General features: G+C 45.2%; 1 protein-coding gene and 3 gene segments (V, D, J or C); all 4 read left to right on the top strand.

The window, feature by feature from the left end:
• The first annotated feature begins 415 nt into the window (after window positions 1-415).
• LOC103793556 (immunoglobulin heavy variable 1-69D) lies at window positions 416-7079 on the top strand. The gene is made up of 2 exons (XM_017973207.4): window positions 416-509; window positions 594-7079. The coding sequence occupies exons 1-2, from the start codon at window positions 464-466 to the stop codon at window positions 908-910; spliced, it is 363 nt and encodes a 120-aa protein (XP_017828696.2). The 5' UTR covers window positions 416-463; the 3' UTR covers window positions 911-7079.
• A 3378-nt stretch (window positions 7080-10457) lies between these two features.
• LOC118151216 (immunoglobulin heavy variable 1-46-like) lies at window positions 10458-11618 on the top strand. The segment is given in 2 exon segments: window positions 10458-10560; window positions 10646-11618. Coding segments are annotated over 2 exon segments (363 nt in total).
• Window positions 11619-15221: 3603 nt separating this feature from the next.
• On the top strand, window positions 15222-15845 carry LOC118145097 (putative V-set and immunoglobulin domain-containing-like protein IGHV1OR21-1). The segment is given in 2 exon segments: window positions 15222-15318; window positions 15405-15845. Coding segments are annotated over 2 exon segments (363 nt in total).
• A 6529-nt stretch (window positions 15846-22374) lies between these two features.
• LOC103795987 (immunoglobulin heavy variable 1-46-like) lies at window positions 22375-22919 on the top strand. The segment is given in 2 exon segments: window positions 22375-22473; window positions 22559-22919. Coding segments are annotated over 2 exon segments (363 nt in total).
• The last annotated feature ends 2633 nt before the right edge of the window (window positions 22920-25552 follow it).

The raw sequence follows: 25552 nt of genomic DNA, 5'->3' as shown, positions 1-25552 counted from the left end.
AGACGTTTTAATAGAAAGCAGCTGCAAGTCAAGACGAGATCCTTCCCTATACATAAGTGTCATTTTTGGATAAAATTCCCAAAATAATGCATTTACATGTTACAGTCTGGAAATGGCTCAAGTTGCCAAGGAGACGTTCAAATGTGGGTTCAAAGTGAGGTGCGTGTTGTGGGGGAGGCTTGTTCTCCAGTGGGGGAAGCTCTGTCAACACAGAGTTCAGAGATGTGCCGGGGATGCATGGCCTCTAACAGATTTACAGCTTGAACCCTCGGCTTCTACAGTGGTGTCATCCATGTGTCCTCTATTTGCTCTTTCTCATACTGGATGAGGAATTGGGCTATTAAATATCATCCTTCATCAATATGCAAATAACTGAGGTGAACTTAGATATCTCTGTGCCCTGAGAGCATCACCCAACAACCACACCCCTCCTCAGAGAAGCCCCAGAACACAGCTCCTCACCATGGACTGGACCTGGAGGATCCTCTTCTTGGTGGCAACAGCAACAGGTAAAGGGCAGCCCAGTCCCAGGGCTGAGGGAGAAACCAGGCCAGTCAAGTGAGACGTCACCCACTCCTGTGTCCTCTCCACAGGTGCCCACTCCCAGGAGCAGCTGGTGCAGTCTGGGGCTGAGGTGAAGAAGCCTGGGGCCTCAGTGAAGGTCTCCTGCAAGGCTTCTGGATACAGCTTCACCAGCTATGCTATCAGCTGGGTGCGACAGGCCCCTGGACAAGGGCTCGAGTGGATGGGAGTGATTATCCCTATAGTTGGTGTCACAAACTATGCACAGAAGTTCCAGGACAGAGTCACCATGACCGCGGACACGTCCACGAGCACAGCCTACATGGAGCTGAGCAGCCTGAGACCTGAGGACACAGCCGTGTATTACTGTGCGAGAGACACAGTGTGAAAACCACATCCTGAGAGTGTCAGAAACCCCAGGGAGGAGGCAGCGGCACTGAATTTGAGATTACATGGATGACAGTGTTTAAAGTTGTTTAGAAAATGGGCTAAACATTGAGGAATATGAGCAATAGAAGCACATATGCACTCTGTATAGGAAATATCTGTTTCAATAATCACCCTATATATGAAATTTACAGAGCAGTAAAGACAGCAATCAATCAAGCGAATGCAGAGATTCCCATGGAGGCTTTGTGGAGACCTGAGTTTTAAAATCAGACAGATAAAAAATTTTGACAACGTTGCTGGTAACATGGCTTGAGACTGAATATGATTCCTAAAAACTGCTCAAAATGTATTCCAACATATCTCTGACTCCTTTCACATGAAATATATTAATAGAAGTTGTAAGACCACAACAAAATTGAACAGAAGGTGCAGAGAGTTCCCCCGTGCCCCTGCTTCACACATGCACAGCCTGCCCCACTATCGCCATCCTGCCCCAGAGTCATAAATAAGTTACAATGGATAAACTTACATGGACGCATTGTTTTATTTATTTTTTTCCTGGCGGTCCTTTGGCAAACCAAGCCTAAATTATCTTGAAGCACCACAGGTTCTTCAAGTGGATTCCTGGGAATGATGCCAGTTAGAGGAAAAGTGGGTGGGGCTATGACTATTGGACTCTATTTTAGAGGATTCACAAAATTTATATTTTCTTACAGGTTCTGTGACTCCTGATTTACTGATTTCCTATGTCCCTTCCATGCAGGTAAGGTCTCTTAAGTGTTTAGAGGTGATCCATGTCTATGGAAGGTTCTGGTGAATCCCATCAGGAATGTCCTTTAATGAGAAGTGGAGACCTTGGCCATGAGGCACATCATGTATGATTTTCTGTAGCTCCATTAGATTCACTGCAAGCTTTTTGGGTGTTTCTGGATGACACCCATTGTACAGAAGATGAAAACGCATGCATGAGATTCAGGCAGAAGCAATAGCTTCCATTTACAATGTGGAAGGGAAATAAAAGAAACCCCCTCATGGGCGGGCACTGGTCCCCCTTGCTGGCTGCACGTTAGCCAGAGTCATGAATCCAATTAGTCTTGGAGGGTGAGAGCCCCACTGGGGTCACTGGCTGTGGAAATGCCTCGTCCTCCAGCTGAGAAGTCCACCTGCCTGCTTGTTGGTGTCAACCCCATGGTGGCTGCACTCTGGAAGACTACAAGTTGCACACAAACTTTCTATCAATCTTCAATTACTACACACTCAAAACAACCTGCATTCCAGAAAGGACAGGTGTCTGCAGAGATAAACAGAACTTGAGTGTTTTTTAAATAGGGAAGGCACTGCTAAATGCCATATGTTTCAGGAAGGTTAACACAGAAATGTTGACCAGGTGACTGAGGGCAGAGGTGGGTGAGGTGGTGTGACAGGCTCAGGGCTGCACATGAGGAGGGCTCCCTTCCCCATGCAGGCTTTTCTTCCAGGAACTGCACCAGGAGCTCACAGAAGATAGGGAGAATTCTGAAGACATCATTCTGTGCTGCTGCCTAGAAATAAAAAATAAAAAAATCTATGGGAAAAAAAACTAGGTAATTTATTATCTAGAGGAAGTTGGATTCTGATGTTCCAGGACAGGAAGCTTCCGGCATGGGAGAAGGAGGAAGGCCGAAGACTGAGCAAGTCTAATCCTTCCAATTTCTTCTACCTGCATTATTCTAGCCACGCTGGCAGCTGATTAGATGGTGCCCACCGAGGTTGAGGCTGGGTCTGCCTCCCCCAGTCTGCTGACCCAAATGTTCACCTTCTGGGCAGCACCCTCATAGACACACCCAGGAACAGTTCTCTGCATCCTTCAGTGCAGTCAAGTTGACACTCAATATTATCCATCAAGCTCACCTTCTGTGTTGTCACGTTCCTCTCTTCATCTGAGTGTAAGAAACTCACTAGCATGTGGCACATCACAACAGTTGCAACGGCACCCACTAGGGTTGAGCACCCGTGTGGCTGACCGCAGCCACCACAGGACAGTGTCCCTCCAGCATCCCGTGTCAGAGCATCGCTGGGGGATTGTATGGGCAACTTCCCGGCAGAGTCATTTAAAAACTGCTGGTCTCATTTCCCAGGAAGGTATAGCCCGTCCCTTTTCTCTTCCTAGCAAAATGGAGAGGGGTGAGCACTGAATACACTGAGCGTCTCCTGGTTTTGCAATTTTGTGACTTTATCCCTTTCTAATTTCTGATCTATGCAGACCACTCTGCAACGTTTTCTCACTGAAATGACCAGCATTCTGGCTGATAAATATAACTGACCTTCTTCACGTGGAATTCAGCACGGGTTCCTCATAGTCCTCGGGTACCACCGTAAACAGACACAATTTGTTTATCTGTTTTATATTCTGGCATCTTCATCATACCCATCTTATGTTACTTCTATGAATGACTGATTAAATTTAAAATTTATAGGGACTTGATTTGATTAAATATTCAGGAAATAACAGGATGAAATAAATGTAAAATAAAATAAAATAATATTTAAAATAGAGGAGCCAGCAGCTGAAAGCAAGGAAACTCTATTCTGTGTCAGAGGTTATGGAGAACTCAGAGCACAGTATCTTCTGCAGGCTAACCATTACTTCTTTTCACGTTACAGTGTCCTCTCTCCTCACATCAAAGGTTTCCCTCACATGTGCAATGAAGACTGAGCACAGAGTCCTCCTGCTAGACTGAACTAGCCTCTCTCACTGAGCCTGAGGTGATAGTGATGGATATCACATCTGCCTAACAAGATAATTACACCCTGCAGGGACACCCACCAGGGGTATGGAGACAATTTGAATAATATAAATAAAGCCCAAACCTGATAGGGTGTTGTTTATACTTAGAAGAACTGACTACTATCTCTACATGTGTTTGCTTTTTGTCACAGAAGCTGCTACTGCCACTGTCCGAGTTGTCGAATATTTTATTTCCTAGCCTGAGATGCCACATGATATGTTCTAACATGAAGGAATGTGGCTGTTGTTTTGGGATAGGGGATGTGATTATGGAATGTGAGCATGGGATCCAGCAGACGTTCCTCTTCCACGTTTGCCCAGAAACAGAAACCTCAGTAGAACAATGAAAGGATTGTTTCACTAGACGTCAGTCTCCACGGCTGGATTTACACCAGATGTTCTCTGGCACTGTTATATAGTGGAAAATATAATCTCTAAACAAAGTCCATTTTGGGGAAAATACGATCCTCCAGGACGCTGCAGGTGCCCAATAACAGAGCATTATAGCGCCTTGTGGCCAAGAGCTGCAACCCCTGGGTCTGGAAACCAATGGGCAGAAATATCAGGTTTTCTTGCCACATCTATGATGAAAATCTGGAGAATGTTTCTTTCCATCTCTATAATCACAGGCTGTGATGGACTGGAGGTCCTGGTACGTAAAATGAAATGTGTCCACAGTGGATACAGAGTGAGGACCATAAAATCATTGTTCTACTGGAGTCCCCATGCTGTCCTCTGATGTCTGTTTTAAAATAAAGAATTTCCAAGTTGATGACAATAAAAAAGATCATTAGAAAGAGTGGTGGAAACGCATCTTTACATCCTATTGAACATTTCCGCAGTGCACAGCGGTCTCCTAAAATACTGTGCTGCATCTGCATTTAATGAATAAGAGTCTATTATTGAAGGAACAACTGAAAATACATGGGCTTTTGATGAATCAAGTCACATGGTGATAATGTGTGTGTCCTTGAGAAGGCAGACTGTGGTTTACGTTTTAGTGGATGTACCTTTGGCAAAAAAAAAAAAAAAAAAACTTTCATGTGTTTCTGACCATTATGCTCCTTTAACCTTAAGGATGCAATTTATGATTTAGTTTTACTTCAAATCCTCCAGAAGATTATTGGCAGTAAGAAAAGGGCAGCATCTGAGTAACACTGAGGAGCTAAAATGCTTATTTTGTAATTAATTCTGTGAGGGATGCACGTTGCTCACTTGATACGGAAATTCAAATGTCACAGGTGGGAAAATTAGAATATAGCAAATTATATGAACTATTATGTCTGCAGTTTTTGTCAAGCAAGTAATTCATGTCAACAAGAAAACAGACACCGCAAGAAATCATATGCAAATCCAAGGGGAGCGTGACCTCTGCCCTCTCTCTTATAAATACAAGGCAGTGCCACACCTGAATTATTTTCGAGTGTAAAATTCTTTGGGACTGTAGAAGCTATAGCTCTCCCCTCAGGCAGGGTTAAGGTATCTGAAGAATGCAGAGTTGTGTTCATGAAGAAGATGGCATTATTGTGTCTTCCCCTGTGCCTGGTGAGAGCTCCCCAGGGTGTGTCTTAGATGTCAGACATGGGTCTGTGGGGTGAGCGTAGGCACTTGTGACAGACAGGCACCGATCATCCATGTACTCACATGCCCTGTCCCAGGAGCAGCTGCGGGAGTCAGCCCTGGACTGAAGAGCCCACACTGTCCCTCTGCGTCACCTGCACTGCATCAGGCCACTCCATCACAACCAGTTCTTAGTACTGGACTTGGATCTCCCAGCTCTCAGGGAGGGGCTGCAATGGATAGACTGCATTGGTAGGGGCTGTGGGAATCCACTTGTCTTGTGGGAAAATGGCAGCATCCCCTGATTTTATAAGGCAGAATAATGCTGTGTTGTGTACACGTACCACATTGTCTTTCTCCATTTGTCCATTGACAGACACTTAGTTTCCATGTCTTGGCTGTTGTGAATAGTTTTGCAATAGGCCTAGGAGTGCAGGTATCTTCACGAGGCGGTAATTTCACCTCCTCTGGGCATGTTTTCACAAGCTGGATCGCTGGTCACATGGTATTTCTGTTTTCATTTATTAAGGGGGCTCATACTGTTTTGCATAATGGTCAGAATATGGAATGTCACAGCCACTGTGAGCAACAGTTTTAGTTTTGAGGTACAATCTACAAAAAAATAATGTTTGATTGTGGTTCTTCACATAAGGCTCTAATAACTCTAATGAAAGTCCATAAATTTTTCCACATTGGGCAAGGATAAGTTTGCCCCTAATTATCTTTGAGGGAGAAGATTGTCAGAATGTGAGATGGAGGCTGTCGGCAGGATTCAGGATGATTCAGTAATAAATAGTAATGACAGAGGAAAATGGAGACAGGAAGAGAAAGAGAGAGAGAATGAATCTGTAACAGTCAAATCCGCTGAACACCAGCGTGGGGTTTTCAGTCACAGACACATCTACATGAGCGAGGAACCATGAAGTCAAGTGAGGCGCGGAGAACATGTTCAGTTTAAATCAACGTGTTCTCAGAGACACCCATTGCCCGTCACACGGGTGAGAAATCTTTCAAACCAGTGAAGTGGGAACTCACAGTGAGTCATGAAGTCACCATGTTTTCATAAACTTTCATTAACATGTCAAGGACTTCTACAGCTCACTCATGTACAAATGTGCAAGATGCGTTTGTGCATTTGTGGATGTCTAGAGAAAAACAGTGTTTTGAGAAAATGTTTTCAAGTTACAGAGATTGGCTTAAGTTGGAGATCTCAGAGGAGAGTGTCTGTGAGTGAATACTGGTCTGTTGCTTAAACAGGTCAGAATTCCCTCTGTTGGAGTAGCCTTCCAGTTGGGTAGATTTCTTTATGGCTTCTTGAGTTGTAAAACATGAACCCAAGGATTCACTTACTGGAATCTGACTGCTGTGTTGATAGAATTTCTGATGAGTTTCTTCCAGTGCTCTGAGAATAGCTTTCCTATTTCTTTACTCCAGGAAATGAATTTCCACAAGCTCTCAGGGCACCACGTTTCAGGTGCTTTAGTTAAAGAGACCGACTTCCTGGGGGCAGGCGGCTTTCTTCTAACCGTGAGCTCACTTCTTCCACACACCATTCAGGTCCTAGCTCTATTATCAGGAATTGTGAAGATGTTCTTGTTTCTAAAACAGTTAATTCCTCTACTGAGAAACTACAAGTAGAAGGTGCTGGATCTTTCTTTGAACGTGTCCCAAATAAATCGGTTTCCTAGTTCACATGCTCACACTTCAAATAAAGGCAGGTGCTCTCCCAAAGGTAAGGATAGTGGTTTTATTTTTGTATTTAGAGATAAAACTCCAGTTACCACAATCATTTTAAAATATAATGCATTATCCAGAGTCCTTATCGAGCTTGCCTCTTGGTTGTGGGCTATTCTGTTTGGTTAACACTTCTTTCAAAATATATTCAACATGTGGCTTGGCAGTTCATATATGGACTAATCAGTGCAAATTAAAATGAATTTTTTCTTTATTTGTGACTCTACTGTTATTAATAAAATCCAGGTTTTCTCTATTAATAAAAAAAGAATTATGAAGATGTTACAGTCAAATGCACTGAAAATCCTTCCCGTTCAATCAAATGTTGATTGGCACAGACATGAATTGGCCACTCTAGGATATGTGTCCTATGTTATGGGCTCAACCTATCAGTGGACTGAGAATCTTCCATCATCTGCAGCCCCACGCAGCTCCAGAGCAACCCTTTAGGATACTTGGTGGTGAAGCTGTTTCAGGGAAGAAATGTCTGCTCAGGTGAATCAGTGAGGCTGCTGTGAGCCACAGTAAACAGTGAACTGACCCAGGTTTCTCTGAGTTCAGTGTGATGATTACACTCAGCTGCTGCTCCGGTGTGTTTAAGTGAGCCCGTGACAATTTAGATGAGCCTGGCTGTGTGGTTTCTTACATGTAAATCTGAACTGCATAAACACAGAGGGCTTGTCAGACCTAGTGTGAGGGTGTGAAATCCTGGAGACCCCACACTCTACACTCTTAATTTTTTCTGCTCCAGGAACCTCCAGGTACTTTGGATAAGAATTGAGATAATTTCATAGGAAAGTCATCAAGACACCTAAACTCTGAGAAACACACAGATAAACTTCTCCAGATAGACCATCCAGGGGAAGGACATTTCTAGCACCTTGTCTATGTGGGGGAAGCTCGTCCATCTCCATTACAGACCCCTCCCAGCAGCCTTCCTTTATCATGAAAATGGGTCAAATTAGCCAATAGGGTAAGAAACCTATAATGTTGCAGCCAGAAAAGGGAAAGCATCAGTTTAGGCTCTGGAGACTCTGTGTATAGGTCACATTCCAGAGAAAGAAGTCCACTAACTTATTAAGATTCAATTGTAACAACGTGTAATACTACCAGGATGCACAAATTGCCTTCTCACCAGTATGGTTATTCTGGATTAAAGATGAAAGCAGGCAATGCACAGACTCTATCTGAGGAGGAGAACAGGGAAAATGAAAGAGAATGGCAGAGAACAAGACAAGGTCAGAAGAGGCATCTGAAGCCTCTGACATCAACTCTGTAGAGACAAGGTCTTGGCCACTCCCTCTTGACCGCAGTTTATCTTATCGCGGGGCACTTGCAGGGTTCCTAGCTGGGGAAAAAATAAAAACCTGCATGCACTTCCAGAGTCTCCACTTGTATCCTGTTTACACTGGATTTCTAGGAGATAAAAAGGCATAAACCTAGACCCAGTGTCAGTGCAGGAGCACTTTCCACAGGCTGGACACTGGGAAGAAGGGAAATGTGTGCCGTTGGAAGAGAAGATGCAGAGACGGCTGTAATCTGAATGCACCTGCACCTGCAGGCACTCTCAGATGCAACGTTCAACTACGAGAACCTAATGAAGAAACGGGGGCCTCCCAAAGTCCTGCACGTTCCTGTCTTCACTGCGTGTCCACTGATCAGAGCATCTGCAGCTTCAGAGAGGGGGCTGCCTCTTGTGTCAGAGAATCTTTCCTTTGGGTCTTTCGCAGAGTTCAATAGGTTTGCTTAGGCTAATCAGTTGTTTCAACAGAAGTGTTGGCAGCAGATACTGTCGCTGAGAGAGTTTTCTAAACCAGGACACAGCCACTCTATGCTGGACTAAAGACTCGGGAGGAAAATGCTTTGTGAGCCTGACAGGATCCTCCTTGCAAGGCAAGCGCTGGGCTGGAGGGGGCGCTCGGGAGCCACGCAGCACAGGGTCCCGCCCAGAGCGGGAAGCTGGAGGGAGGTTTCCTCTCAGGGCCTTGGTTTTCTTTAGTCAGAAGAAAAAAGATCTAAAATAACTTCTACACGTTGCTGATGTGACATTAAATATCCTGCTACAGTGGAACAATTCATGTAACTTGGGGCACTGAGAACTATTTTTTAAAGTGAGCTTCTAGGATTGTAAATATCTTAATAGCGAGGGCGGGAAGCTGGAGGGAGGTTTCCTCTCAGGGCCTTGGTTTTCTTTAGTCAGAAGAAAAAAAATCTAAAATAACTTCTACACGTTGCTGATGTGACATTAAATATCCTGCTACAGTGGAACAATTCATGTAACTTGGGGCACTGAGAACTATTTTTTAAAGTGAGCTTCTAGGATTGTAAATATCTTAATAGCGAGGGCGGGAAGCTGGAGGGAGGTTTCCTCTCAGGGCCTTGGTTTTCTTTAGTCAGAAGAAAAAAAATCTAAAATAACTTCTACACGTTGCTGATGTGACATTAAATATCCTGCTACAGTGGAACAATTCATGTAACTTGGGGCACTGAGAACTATTTTTTAAAGTGAGCTTCTAGGATTGTAAATATCTTAATAGCGAGAATATGATGAATGGGATGGTTTTATTCAATGGGTGCAGAATTGTGAGAGTCACTATATTCCTATAAATAAGAAATTCACATTTCACTGTAAGTAATGTTTCCTGCATTGTGTGAGTGACAGGACAGTGGTGGATCTGAGAGTGTGGCAGGTGCACAGACCTAGTGAGTCAGAAATCAATATGGAAAGGTGAGGATCTATGGATATGAGCTGATGGTATGTAAATACTTCGTGAAATTCTAATAAATGGAGTTGTAAATAAACCCACAATTATCCATAACTCAGATTCCTTGGAAGTTATTTTGGGATCATGAGTTCACAAAGAACTTTAAACTCCTATTTCAACTTCTGGCTCCCAGTGTCTGTGATAGAAGAAAGTCATCTCCAATTATGATAACAGGGCCAGGTTGTTTTTATTGAAGAGCCTGAGCAATGAAGATTCGAGGCAGGTGATGGAGACACTGTCTCAGGAGCGCAGAGCAGATCTCAGAGGAACCTGGAGGACACGAGGAACCTGGGGGACACTCATGTGGAACATCAGCAGTAAGTTCCTCAGAGTCGCCAGTGAGCTGTGCTGGTTCCTGTGGGAACCACGATGGGGGCCAAGGCACCTGCTCAGCATCACGGACATTGATGGTCCAGAAATTATCTAGGTGGTCTTTATGCTAATCAAATATGGGTTCACAGTGAGGGGCATCATCTGTGGGGACTTGTTCTTCAGTGAAACGTTGCTCTCCCCAAATAGAAATGGAGCAGGATGTGGATTTTCTTAAAGCAGGATTAAGGCTTGGACCATCAGCATCGCACTCCTGTGTGTTGGATGTGTCGTGTATCTTCTTTCTCACTCTCAGTCAGGCTTTGAGCTATGAAATAATCTGTCTCATGAATATACAAATAATGTGAGGTCTACTGAAGTACATATGGGAATGTCTGGGCCCCGAGAGCATCACCAACAACCACGTCCCTCCTCTAGAGCAGCCCCTGAGTGTAAATCTCTTCACCATGGACTGGACCTGGAGGATCTTCTGCTTGCTGGCAGCAGCTGCAGGTAAAGGGCCACCTAGTTGCATGGCTGAGGACGAAATTTTTCACAGCTGAGAGGACTTTGATTCTCTACTGTCTTCTCTCCACAGGTGCCCACTCCCAGGTGCAGTTGGTGCAGTCTGGGGCTGAGGTGAAGAAGCCTGGGGCCTCCGTGAAGGTCTCCTGCAAGGCTTCCGGATACACCTTCACCAACTACTACATGCAGTGGGTGCGACAGGCCCCTGGACAAGGGCTTGAGTGGATGGCAGAGATCAACCCTAGTAGTGGTAGCACAAACTATGCACAGAAGTTCCAGGGAAGAGTCACCATGACCAGGGACACGTCCACGAGCACAGCCTACATGGAGCTGAGCATCCTGAGACCTGAGGACACGGCCGTGTATTACTGTGCGAGAGACACAGTGTGAAAACCACATCCTGAGAGTGTCAGAAACCCCAGGGAGGAGACAGCTGTGCTGGGGCTGAGGCAGTGAAAGGGATTATTAGATTGAAGACTTTCCTAGAAAGAGAGGTCCATTCATGAAGAAAGGGGACCATAAAATTTGTATGCACTGTAATTACTTGGGAAACTCTCCATACAACACTTATTCTGTAGGCAAAATTCAGGGAGCGGAAAATAAATTAGATTAATAAAACATAGAAGAATTCCTCTGAAGACATTAGTGTGAACATCAGTTTTTGAATTGGTATTTTTAATATTTTGGAACAGAGCTGCTAGATCACATTTTAATTCTACTTTTATCTTCATTGTATGAAGTGTCCAAATATTTCATCATATTTTGTGCAGTTCTGATTTTGGATTTACACCAGAAATGCACGAGAGACCGAGTTCTTCCACATCCTCATTGCCATTTGTCATCATTTAAAGCACTCTAATAAAATAGTACTGATATCTCCTTGTTTAAATGCACCTGTTCCGAATTAACATTTTATATTTAAATATGTTCAGGCAATTTGGATGAAGTGTCTGTTTTGATATTTGGCTCATTTTGTTGCATTGTTTTCTTTTGATCAGTTATAAGTTTCTTACCTACTAATTATAAAAGTCATTTACCAAGTTAACCAAAAGTCCTTTAATAAATATGTGACTTGCAAGTCTATTCTCCAAGTCTTCACTTGTCTTTTCATTCCCTTATCCATGTGGCAGAAAGATATTTATAGACGTGTGTGTCTGAGTGTAAACTTGAATGAAATTATTTTGTTTTCTCATAGATCATCTAAAAATTCATTACAATATTCACTGATACAGGATTTTTTCTTTTTCTCTAATCTCACGCCACAATCACAGCATAAGTGTTTATGTTTCACCTACTGGGTGGGAGGATTATTAAGCTATTTGGAATTCTGTGTGGGAGTTGTCTTTTTTCTAATTTCCTTCATTAATAAATTGTTAGTATTGGTTTATGGAGGTTAACTTGATGATCTGGAGAAGACACAGTGCTGCATTATTGATTTTATTTCTCCAATCACCACAGGCTTTTAGCTTCAATCAGCCCTTTCAGTTTGGGTTCTGTGAGGCACACCCCATTTTTAGGTTCTGTCAGCCCTTTCAGTTTGGGTTCTGTGAAGCACACCCCATTTTTAGGTTCTGTCAGCCCTTTCAGTTTGGGTTCTGTGAGGCACACCCCATTTTTAGGTTCTGTCAGCCCTTTCAGTTTGGGTTCTGTGAGGCACACCCCATTTTTAGGTTCTGTCAGCCCTTTCAGTTTGGGTTCTGTGAGGCACACCCCACTTTTAGGTTCTCTCAGCCCTTTCAGTTTGGGTTCTGTGAGGCACACCCCACTTTTAGGTTCTCTCAGCCCTTTCAATTTGGGTTCTGTGAGGCACACCCCATTTTTAGGTTCTCTCAGCCCTTTCAGTTTGGGTTCTGTGAAGCACACCCCACTTTTAGGTTCTCTCAGCCCTTTCAATTTGGGTTCTGTGAGGCACACCCCACTTTTAGGTTCTCTCAGCCCTTTCAGTTTGGGTTCTGTGAGGCACACCCCATTTTTAGGTTCTCTCAGCCCTTTCAGTTTGGGTTCTGTGAAGCACACCCCACTTTTAGGTTCTCTCAGCCCTTTCAGTTTGGGTTCTGTGAGGCACACCCCACTTTTAGGTTCTCTCAGCCCTTTCAGTTTGGGTTCTGTGAGGCACACCCCATTTTTAGGTTCTGTCAGCCCTTTCAGTTTGGGTTCTGTGAGGCACACCCCATTTTTAGGTTCTCTCAGCCCTTTCAGTTTGGGTTCTGTGAAGCACACCCCATTCTTTGTTTTTGAACAAGTCCCTATTTCCCGCTTTATGGGAAATTCTAAGCTCATTTTCTCTATTGTGTTTTCCATACATAGAATCAGTTGTTTCTCCAAGTATTTCTGGTTGCTGGTGTTAAATGATTACATAAAATACAAAATTGTGTTATTGGGTTTGTGAGTTGTTAATGAGATGCCAGTGCTCCTAGGATCTCTAACCTAACTGGCCTAGAAAACATGCATGTATGTATCAACCCATGTTTGCAGGACCATCTAAACTATTTATGGACCTTGTCTTCTGTACCTTTATTACATAAACCTTTAGAAAACCCTGGTGCTACAGTCCACTATGCTTCGTGGCTGCCTATTCCTGTGCGTGTTTCTGGACATTCTATATCAGGCTTCACTTCCATTATGTTTTAAGGTCATCGCTAAAGACAGCCAAGATATTTTAAAAAACAACCAGGCACACGGCCATTTGACCAAGTGAGCTCTGCTTCGTTATCCTCGCCGTCTTCTGCCCTAACACACACAGAATCTAACAGCACAATTGTCACTGAAGCTTTCCTTGGAGTAGCTCACGGACTTAGAGTCACTGGTGCTCCGCCCTCCTGTCAGTGGCCGCAGATTCTATTGACTTATGTGGAAACCTCCTAAAGAGACAAGTTTCTTTGAACACAATAAAAATTTAAGGTAGGAATAAATTATTTGCCAGCAATTCATTGAAAGTAATTGCTAAGAAGAAGTTAGGAAAGTCTGTTGGCAGTCATTTCTTCAGGGTGTACGGCAGTGTGGGATGGAGAGATGAAGTGGAAGATGCACTTGGGTTAGTTAAACAGAATAGCCGTCAATGTTAATCTGTTTGCCACTTAACTGAATGCAAAAGCCTGGAGTTGTTAGAAAACATATATATACATATATACACAATGCCCCCCCGTCCCACACATCACCTTCAGTGTAATTAATCTAAATTGAAGATGAGTGTGGCAATGCCGACTCCATCTAGGGAGAAGAACATAGAGAACTGCAAAGACAATGGGAGAAAGACTTCAAGGACAGCAGAGCAATTGGAAGCCTGTGACAGCAATAACTTGATGACCAGGGTCATGACTCAACCCTTGCTGGACAGAAAGTCACTTTCCTTAGGGCAACCACAATATTCGGGTGAGGATAGGCAAACATGATGAATGTGCACGTGCTACGTCTCCAGTTGTATACTGTTTTCTTTCTGTTTGCAGAAGGAAGTCATATGCTCATGTCTAGTATTGGTGTAGGGGGTGCTCCCCATTTGAAAGACACTAGACAAAAGGGCAAGTCAGAGCCCCATTATAGTAAAAATCAACTAGCTCTGTGTGAGTGTGAGTGTGTGTTTGTGTATGTGTGTGTGTTGTGGAAACAGAAGCTGTGGAGTGGGCATTGATCCATAGCACATACACCTACATCTATTCTTAGATGTCACAGTCAACTGCAGGAGCCTCAAGCAGATAAAGGATCCCCCAAAACCCTTGAAAATTTTGTGCTCATTATGTGTCCACTGATTCAATGCATCCTGAGATCCAGGGAAGGGGCTCCCCAATTCCTTAATAAAATCCTTGTTTGGGGTCTCCCTGCAGAATTCACTGGGTCTCCTAAGGTCAATGTTTTCAAAACACGGTGTCAGTAACATATGGCATCACTGAAGGAGCATTTTAAACTAGGGCATGGCCGCTCCCTAGAGCCCTGGCGACACCGAGAGATGAATTCGCTGTGAGCCCAGATGGAAACCTCCATGCAATGCAGAGGCAGTGCTGCAGGGGGCGCCCGGGACCCACCCAGCACAGGCTCCAGCCCCAGAGCTGGTGCGCAGGGGATTTCTCACAGGGACTGAGTGTTACTTTCTCGAAAACCAAAAAATTGTAAAAGGTAAAAATGAGAATTTTACAAAGACGTATTATGTATATTTAAATACCCTAATACATTTAGTGATAAATAAATCAACAACTCAGAGACAATCACATTTAAAAGGCAAAACTGTTACTGCATTGAGATATTTTACCAGCAAAAGAGATAAAGAACCAAGATGGTTTTATTAAATCAAAAGGTACACATTTAATAAAGGTACACATTAATAAGACGGCAGACAGCAAAGCCTGGCGAGGGCGGAGGCTGTGCATGTGCCATGGGAACTTGGGCTCACGTTGAGAACCATGTCCTGTGTGAGTCGGCTTCTCAGTGGACAAGTTCTCCCTTCACAAAGTTCTGGGCGTACAAAGGGACACGCGACATTAAATAAGAATGAGGACGTGCACCTCAGCATCCCACAGCTGTGTGGTTCGTGTGAGATCTATTTTCCCTTTCTCACGCTGGATCAGGTGTCAGGCTATGAAGGAGTAGAGCTCATAAATATGCAAATCACCTGAGGTCGATACTCCAGATATATCTGTGTCCTGAGAGCACCACCCAGTAACCACACTCCTCCTCCGGAGAAGCCCCTGAGAGCACAGCTCCTCACCATGGACTGGACCTGGAGGATCCTATTTTTGGTGGTCATGGCTACAGGTAGGATCATTCTCAGTCCCCAGGACTGAGGAGGTGACTGGGTCCAGTCAAAGGGGGTCTTATCCACTCCTGTGTCCTCCCCACAGGTGCCCACTCCCAGGTGCAGCTGGTGCAGTCGGGGGCTGAGGTGAAGCAGCCTGGGGCCTCAGTGAAGGTCTCCTGCAAGGCTTCTGGATACACCTTCACAAGCTACTGTATGCACTGGGTGCGCCAGGCCCATGCACAAGGGCTTGAATGGATGGGATACGTGTGCCCTGGTGATGGCAGCACAAACTACGCACAGAAGTTCCAGGGCAGAGTCACCATGACCAGGGACACGTCCACAAGCACAGCCTACATGGAGCTGAGAAGCCTGAGACCTGAGGACACGGCCGTGTATTACTGTGCACGACACACAGTGTGAAAACCACATCCTGAGAGTGTCAGAAACCCCGGGGAGGAGGCAGCGGTGCTGGGGCTGAGGAGATGACAGGGATTATGAGGTTTAAAGTTGTTTAGAAGATGGGTTGTAACTGAGGACAAGGAGCACCAGAAACAATGACACACTGTAATGTTATGAGAAATATTTTACTGAAGAGTCGCCCTTTACGCAAATTCACAGAGTAGGAAAGACCCTTTATCAGTCTGTTCTCATGCTGGTAATAAACACATAGCTGGGACTGCGTGATTTATAAAGAAAAGTGGTTTCACGGATTCAGTTCCACATGGCTGGGGTCTCACAATCATGGAAGAAGATGAAGGAAGAGTAAAGGGCATCTTACATGGCAGCGGGCAAGAGAGAGCTTGTGCCAGGGGGACTCCCCTTTAAAAAACCATCATCAGATTTGCTGAGACATACTCACTACCATGAGAACATTATGGGGGAAACCACCCCCATGATTCACTTATCTCCACCTGGCCCGCCCTGGACATGCGGGAATTATTAAAACTCAAGATGAAATGTGGGTGGGGATACAGCCAAACCGTATCAATAAAACTGACACAAACATTCCCATGAACATATTATTATGAACAAGTTTTCAAATTGGATGGATGAGTAATTTGGAGCAAGATTATTTGGTCACATGATAAGACTAAGTATGATTCTGAAGAAATGACCAAAATGTCTTCCAAGAATCTCTCTGTCACTGTTTAGAATAACAGTGAAATCAGCAGGAGGTACCAGAGCTCCATGAACCCCTGCCCAACACAGGTACAGCCCTCTTCACTATCAGCATCCTGCACCAGAGTCGTCAGTAAGTTACGAAGGATGACACTACAGGGACACTTTGGTTCTTTCTTTTGGTGGTGATCCCCTGGTATAACAAGCCTAAATTATCTTGAAGCACCACAGATATTTTCAGAGGGTTTCTAGGAATGATGTTACTTAGAGGGAAAGTGGGTAAGGCTATTCCTGTCTAGACACTTTCTTCCAAGATCCACAAAACCCGTATTGATTAAGAACTGATCTTACTCCTGGTTTACTGTGCCCCTTCCCAGACGGTAAGGTGTCGAATCTTTTAGAGGAATGTCCATCTTTCTTAGTGAATCTCGCAATGAAATGAATGTCCTTTAATAAGAAGTGGAGACCTTGGCCATGAGAGATGTCAGGTATGAGGCCCTGTAGACGGATTATCTACACTGTAGGCTCCTGGGTGGTGTTTCTGGTTAAAGTCTTTTATGCAGCAAATGCAAGCACATGCATGGGATCCAGGCAGAGACAAAAGCTCCGCTTAGGAAGAGGGTGGGCACCTGGAAAACCCCTCTCCGAGGTGGGCACTGTTTTCCTGTGCTGGCTGCACATTGTCAAGAGGCCTGAGCCTGACTGGTCTTGCAGAGGGAGAGCCTCTCTGGGGTCACAGGTGACAATAATGCCTGTCATCCTCCAGCTGAGCAAGTCCATCTGCTTGCTTATTGGTGTCAGTGTCATGTGGGGTGCACTCTGGAAGATGACAAGGTGCACACAAACCTCCTTCCACTAATTATCCACTACCACTCACTCAAAAACCACCTGAGCTCCGGAAATGGATACCTGCAGGAGGAAATGCTAATTATCCACTACCACACATATAAAAACCACCTGAGCTCCAGAAACGGATACCTGCAGGAGGAAATACTAATTATCCACTACCACTCACTCAAAAACCACCTGAGCTCCGGAAACGGATACCTGCAGGAGGAAATACTAATTATCCCCACTCAGAAATGGATACGTGTAGGAGGAAATACTAATTATCCACGACCACTCACTCAAAAACCACCTGAGCTCCAGAAACGGATACCTGCAGGAGGAAATACTAATTATCCACTACCACTCACTCAAAAACCACCTGAGCTCCAGAAACGGATACCTGCAGGAGGAAATACTAATTATCCCCACTCAGAAATGGATACGTGTAGGAGGAAATACTAATTATCCACGACCACTCACTCAAAAACCACCTGAGCTCCGGAAATGGATACCTGCAGGAGGAAATGCTAATTATCCCCACTCAGAAATGGATATGTGTAGGAGGAAATACTAATTATCCACTACCACTCATTCAAAAACCACCTGAGCTCCAGAAACGGATACCTGCAGGAGGAAATACTAATTATCCACACCACACATATAAAAACCACCTGAGCTCCAGAAATGGATACCTGCAGGAGGAAATACTAATTATCCACACCACACATATAAAAACCACCTGAGCTCCAGAAAAGGATACGTGCAGGAGGAAATAGAACTTAAGTATTGTCTTACCTGGGGAAGACACAACGAAATACTACACGTTTCTGGAAAATTAGCTCAGAAATGTTTAGTGACTGAAGGGCAGTGGTGGGTGAGGTGAGGTGACAGCCTCAGGGCAGGGCTCACTTCCCCATGCAGGCTCTTCCTCCAGGACCTGCACCAGGAACTCAAGAAGGATCGGGAAGAATCATGGAAATATCCTTCTGTGGTGTTGCCTAGAGAGGGAAAATAAATTAAGGATAAAAATCCACTCTGAATAAACCATGGGCATTTTTTTATTAACAAACCTGTATTTACTCAATAGAGCTCTCCATTTTAAACACACAAAATATACATTATCCACAAAATCTAACAATATATCTAAAGATATACAAAGACTCAAAACAAGGGGAAGGAAAAAAACTCACCAACCAAATGGAGAGCAAAAATAAATAAATAAAAAGCAGGAGTTGCAATTCTCACACTTAATAAAATAGATTTCAAAGCTACAAGGATGCAAGGGTAAAAGGATTAATGCAACAATAAGAGATCTTAACACCCAGATACATAAGACACACAATGAGATTTAGATTCAACCAGACAACAAATTGATAACGGTATCCAGGACTTGAACTCAGAGCCAGAACAAATAAACACAATAGAGGTCTCCATTTTAAACACATAAAATATGCATTAACCACTTTAAACACTCAAAATATTGATCGGCCATTATTGAAACCCATTTTAGGAATGAAGTAATACTCCTTTTTCCCTCTTTTTCTTTTTTCCCCTTCTTCTTCTAAAAAAAAAAAAAAAGAAGAAGAAACCTGTATTTATGAAAGCTGGTGGAGGTCCTGACGTAACCACCATTAGCTGAGAAGAAACATTTAAACCCTACTTCCAGGGGAAGCTCAAGCAGGCTGGATGTGTCCCCTTATGGATGATGCTTCCCAGCCCCTTTCTCTTCCCAGCTCATCCCTGGATCTCTGTGTGACAATTTCTCAACAGTGAAACTTATTTGATATAGTGTTGTCTTTACTTTTCTCATATTTTCTGTTCTCACATTCCTATCATGATGTGAGGTTAAGAAACTCACCTGCCACGTGGCACATTAAAGCGTAACGTCTCTCGTGGACAGAACATTGGCGAAGGAAATCCCAGGTTGAGCATCCCACATAGCTGACAGTGACCACTAGGGGTCAACGTCCCCTTCACAGTCCTGTGTCGGATCCTCATCTGAGTGACTTTATTAGCAACTTTTCTCGAGAATTATCTTTAAAAATACTTCTCTCATTTTCCATGCAGATATAACCTATTTTCCTGGAGAATAGACAGAGCAGAATACGGAATATGTTACATGTCTCCTGGTTTTGCAAGTTTGTGACTTTCTCACCCTCTATTTTCTGATATGTGCAGACCACGATGCAGAGTTTTTCCACTGGTGTGACCAGCATTCTGAATATCAAATATAGTTGACCTTCTCCATATAACACTTTGTGGCAAAAAGATACCACATTATATTGAGAGCTAAGGCCACGTGAGGTAAGGGCTAGTCACGCACACCCACATTTATTTAATAAACTGTGTTCTCTTTTTAAATTTTTTTTCTTATTTTTTAAATAGAGATGGGGTGTCACCACGTTGGGCAGGCTGGTATCGAACTCCTGACCTCAGGTGATCCACCCATCTGGCCTCACAAAGGGCTGGGATTACAGGCGTGAGCCACCACACCCGACATAAACTATGTTCTTTCTAACAGCCACAAGACTTTTCTTTTTCTCTGGAAACTAACCAAGCACTGGTCCCGAGACAAGCAAGATTAGAGGATCGCAGATCACAGAACGCCAGGAGCTGGCTGACTGTGCCCCTGTTCCACCAGCTGTAAACAGCTTTGATTGGACAAGAGACCAATTTCAGCGACTTTCTCCTGATTAGAGACACTGACCATGACCTGGTCCTGGCTGGTTACAGAGGCTGTGCACTGCTTGTCTTTGTGCCTCTGCACTTTTAAAAACCTTCTTATGTACAGGGCCCAGTTTTAATGCGTTTAGATGTGAAGTTCTCACCCCAAAGCAAACATGGAATGCACGTAACGTGTGTGTTTGCTAATCACACAGCTTAGCCTGGCCCATCTGTGAACATTTATAGCTCCTTCTGTGGCCTGTGAGTTGCACGCTTGGCCAGTCTATTCAGCATGAATCCATTTCTCAGCTTTCCCTTCCTTGAAGGAGGGGGAGTCTCCTTCACAGTCTCTGCGGGAGGCTTTGCTTCCCAGCCTGTTAGGCTCAAACCTTCACTAGAAATAAAGTCTCCTTTGTGACCTTATAGATTGTGTGATTTATCAGTTGACAACACAGGTTGGTGGGAACACTTGCCTAGTAATTACCATGAATGTCAGGACAGACATAGGTAGAAGGAGGGTGCGAGTTCCCGGGGGCCACACACCCCTCACTCTTGTGGAATTTCCATCCAGAAATCTCCAGGTTCTCCAGGTGGAGATCAAAGCAGATTCCCTCATGGCTCTATCATCAGAAGGAGTGGTCTCTGAGAAGTATACTCAAAACCTTCTCTACACAGACCCTGCAGGGTTAGGACTCTTGAAGATCTTCATTGCATAAAGGGGAAGGAATCTCCATCCCAGACAGCTTCCTCACAGCCTTTCTGTATTAAATAAAGGGCACAGTGAATTAGACGCAAAAATAACCTAGGGATGCTGAAGCCAGGAGAAGGAGTAGAGGGTGAAGGAAAATTAGCTGCCCCACTAGAGACACCCTAAAAAGAACACAGCCTCCACAAAGGACATGAAGAAAACATTGAAATTTAATTTTAAGAACATGTAATACCCATTCCTTCCCCAGCCATTCTTCCTAACGAGTATGATAACGCTGGGTAGAGGTGAAATCGTGGCAATGCACAGTCTCTTAAGGAGGTGAATTTAGGGAACCAAAGGCGGTGAGAGAGAAAAAGTCAAGGACAGAGGAACAATTTGAAGCCTCTGACACCAGCAGCTTCAGGCCCCAGGTCATGGCCTCATTTATCGGCCTTAGAGTCACACCTTATGGGGCATCTTCAGGCTTCCCAGGTGAAAATGGGCAGAAACAAGGTGAAGACGCTTCCCAAGTCTCCAGTTGTAATGAGCTTCCATACGTCTGTTTGCAAAAGGGAAAAGCGACAAACCACAGTCAGGTCTAGGGTCAGTGGTGGGAGCAATTTTTTTTTTGCCAAGGTACCAGAAAACAGGTCCAACTTGAGGTCCATTAATGTGCAACTATGCCACTGTGTGTGTGTGTGTGTGTGTGAGAGAGAGAGAGAGAGAGAGACAGAGAGAGAGAGAGTATAAAGTTAAATAATCTGATCTGATCTTCAACCACAGAATTTTACAAAATAAAAGAGACTCCCCCAGAGTCCGCATGACTTCCTGGATTCGCCATGTGTTTGGACCGTATTGGCGCAAGTGCATCTGGAGCTCCTGGGGAGCAGCTCCCTGGTGGCCGTAGTGATTCGTTGCTTGCTGTGCTGAGGTCTCCCTGTAGGATGTGATGGGGTCACTGAGACCTGCTTCCTGTTGTGGGACGTGGCATCATCAGCACATGGTGATGCTGAGGGAGCATCTGAGCCAGGGCACAGCCACTTCTTACCGGGCTAGAGACGCTGGAAGGAAAATCCTCTGTGGGCCCAACGGGAACCTCCCTGCAATGCAGAAGCTGAGCTGCAGGGGGAGCTCGGGATCCACCCAGCACAGGCTCCAGCCCCGGAGCAGCTGCACAGCACCCTGGGGAGAAGGTTCCTCTTTGGGATTGAATCATACTTATTTTAAAGCGATGTTTATATAGACATTTAAATAAGAATGTAGCAAGGAGTACTGATGTGGATTTAAACATCCTTTGGTGTTTGTAGCATTTACTTAGCCCAACAAGTCAGTAGGAACCACATTTTAAAAGATAAATTTTTACACCTTTCAGATATATCTATAGTTCGAAATTGAATGCGGTGATTTTATTAATCCAATGGGTCCAAATATTAGGAGACACACTGGTCTAGTGTGTCTAGACTTGCAGACACAAGTGTCAAGTGGCTAGACTTGCAGAGGGCAAGGCCAGGAACAGTTCAGGTTGTCAGTGTGCCGTTTGAACAAGGGATCACTCTGAGGACCATGTCCTGTCCTCATGGACTTCTCAGCAGCCAGTAGACAGGTGTCATTAAACACAGGTCAGAACATGCAGCTCAGCATCCCACTGTTGCATGGCCCAGGTGTCTCTCAGGCCGGGATGGGCTCGATCTATGAAACACCTGGCTCATGAATATGTAAATACTCTGGTGTCTAATGCGGTAAATACAGATCTGTCCTTGCCCTGGGGGTATCTCAGCCCAGCCACATCCCTCCCCTACGGAAGCCACCAGAGCACAGAACCTCACCATGGACTGGACCTGGAGGATCTTCCTGTTGGTGGCAACAGCTACAGGTAAGAGAATCCCTGGTCCCAGGGCTAAGGAGGGAATCAGGTCTAATAGATGGGGATCGCATCCACTCCTGTCTCCTCTGCACAGGTGCCCACTCCCAGGTGCAGCTGGTGCAGTCTGGGGCTGAGGTGAAGAAGCCTGGGGCCTCTGTGAAGGTCTCCTGCAAGGCTTCTGGATACACCTTCACAAGCTACTACATGGACTGGGTGCGACAGGCCCCTGGACAAGGGCTCGAGTGGATGGGAGATATCGATCCTGAAGATGGTGAAACAAGCTACGCACAGAAGTTCCAGGGCAGAGTCACCATGACCGCAGACACATCCACGAGCACAGCCTACATGGAGCTGAGCAGCCTGAGACCTGAGGACACGGCCGTGTATTACTGTGCGAGACACACAGTGTGAAAACCACATTCTGAGAGTGTCAGAAACCCCAGGGAGGAGGCAGTTGTGCCAGCTATGAGGATATGACAGGATTTATGAGGTTTAACGTTTTCTAGCAAATGGGTTAAGAAATTGAAAGAAAAAGGCAATAGAAAGTTGTAGGCTCTCTAATGATACAGAAAATTGTTTTCAAGTCTCACCCTATCAACAAAATTCAGAGTGGGAAAGGCAGTAATCAATGAAGCTGATGCAAACATTCCCATGGAGGTTTTGTGGGGACAGAAGTTTAAAACTCAGTGTATAAATCAGCAGGACTGCCTGATCACAGGCTAAGACTAAATATAATTTCTAAGAAATTGCCGAATGTCTTCCAAAGGGTCTTGGTATTCTTTTTGCATAACATTTATTTTAAAGCAGTTTTAAGATTACAGTAGATGTACAAAAAAAGAGAGAGAGCTGCCACGTACCCCTGCCCAACACATACACAGCCTTCCCCACTGCCAACACCCTGCAGCAGCGTCAGAGCCCTGTTACAATGGAGGAACCTACATGGACACATTTGTTCTTTCCTTTCCTGCTGGTCCCCTGGTTCAACAGGGCTAAATTATTCTGAAGCACCACGGGTTCTTCAAGTGGGTTACTGGGAATGACGCCACTTAGAGGGAAAGCAGGTGAGGCCATTACTTTTTGCACTCTTTCCTCTGGAATCCATAAAATGTGATTGACTGAGAGCTCCTCTGTCTCCTGCTTTTCTACGCCCCTTCCCAGAGTCAAGTTCTTCAAGCATGTAGAGGCAGGTCCATTTCTTAAAAATGCCAGAAGCTTCTGGCGAATTCCATAATGCACGTCCTTTAAAGAAAAGTGGAAACTTTGGGCATGAGGGACTTCATGAATGATGCCCTGGAGTCGGATCAAACACAGTGAAAGCTCTCGGGGGCATTTCTGGAGGAGGCCCTTTCTGCAGGAAGTGAGCACACACGCAGGGGATCCGGGCAGGAAGAATAGCTTCCCTTCACACCGCAGTGTGTCACCTGAGGAAAGCCCTCTCGGGGTTGGGCACTGGTCCCCCTTGCTGGCTGCACCTTAGGCAGACACCTGAGCCTGATTTGTCTTGCAGAGGGAGAGCCTCGATGAAGCCATAGGTTATAAAAATGCCCGTCGCTCTCCAGCTGAGCAAGTCCATCTGCTTTCTTGTCGGTGTCAACCCCCTGATGGGCTCTGGAAGGTGACATGTTGCACACGAACCTCCTCCCACTAATTATCCACTACTATATGCTGCACTGAAACGTAACGATTACAATAATTACATAATCATAATCACGATGATACCTGGCTATTGCATCTCCTTAGGATCCTTTACAGCTGCACACACAGATCCAGTGCTCCTGTGAACACACTGGACTCCGGGATACTGCAAATCTGCATCTATCTTCAGCAGACACGTAAGTCTGCAGTTTCTTATCTTATGACACATTTGACAGTGTTTGAAGTCAAAGTTGTGCCGAGTATCTGAGTGTATCCTCAGGGAAGATCTCAGCAATGTTTGCTTGTTATATGAGAACGTTTCCAGGAGACCTGTCCCAGGGAGTCACAGGTTCCTCTGGAACCACTGGCCCCTGCAGGAGATGAGACGGAGGCAGGAGAATCAAGAGCAGGTAGCAACTCTGTTAGCAGAGGTCTCCAGATGCTTTCCTAGACACGGCGAGCCTTCGCCCACTTTCCGCCCTGCACAGGGAGTGTGCAGGGGCACACTGAGGTGACCTGTCCCAGGGGTGTGGAGGGACAAAGTGGAAACCTGAGCTCGGTGCCCAGGAAGTTATGAACTCCAGCTCTGAGAATGCGTAGCCTGCATTTTCTCTCTTACGTGAACACGTTGCCTTATTGTTAAGAAGAGGTGATTCCAGCTCTAGGTTCACAGATCACGGGCAGATGTGCCTTTTCCTCGGGCCAGCCTCTAAGGTCACAGATCACAGGCAGATGTGCCTTTTCCTCGGGCCAGCCTCTAAGGTCACAGATCACAGGCAGATGTGCCTTTTCCTCGGGCCAGCCTCTAAGGTCACAGATCACAGGCAGATGTGCCTTTTCCTCAGGCCAGGCTCTAAGGTCACAGATCACAGGCAGATGTGCCTTTTCCTCGGGCCAGGCTCTAAGGTCACAGATCACAGGCAGATGTGCATTTTCCTCGGGCCAGCCTCTAAGGTCACAGATCATGGGCAGATGTGCCTTTTCCTTGGGCCAGGCTCTAAGGTCACAGATCACAGGCAGATGTGCCTTTTCCTCGGGCCAGCCTCTAAGGTCACAGATCACGGGCAGATGTGCCTTTTCCTCGGGCCAGGCTCTAAGGTCACACATCACGGGCAGATGTGCCTTTTCCTTGGGCCAGGCTCTAAGGTCACACATCACAGGCAGATGTGCATTTTCATTGGGTCAGGCTCTAAGGTCACGGATCACAGGCAGATGTGCCTTTTCCTCGGGCCAGGCTCTAAGGTCACACATCACAGGCAGATGTGCATTTTCCTCGGGCCAGGCTCTAAGGTCACAGATCACAGGCAGATGTGCCTTTTCCTCAGGCCAGGCTCTAAGGTCACACATCACAGGCAGATGTGCATTTTCATTGGGTCAGGCTCTAAGGTCACGGATCACAGGCAGATGTGCCTTTTCCTCGGGCCAGGCTCTAAGGTCACACATCACAGGCAGA

Source organism: Callithrix jacchus, chromosome 8 (assembly GCF_049354715.1).
Source record: "Callithrix jacchus isolate 240 chromosome 8, calJac240_pri, whole genome shotgun sequence".
Classification (NCBI taxonomy): domain Eukaryota; kingdom Metazoa; phylum Chordata; class Mammalia; order Primates; family Cebidae; genus Callithrix; species Callithrix jacchus.
This window is presented reverse-complemented; position numbering and strand designations above follow the sequence as displayed.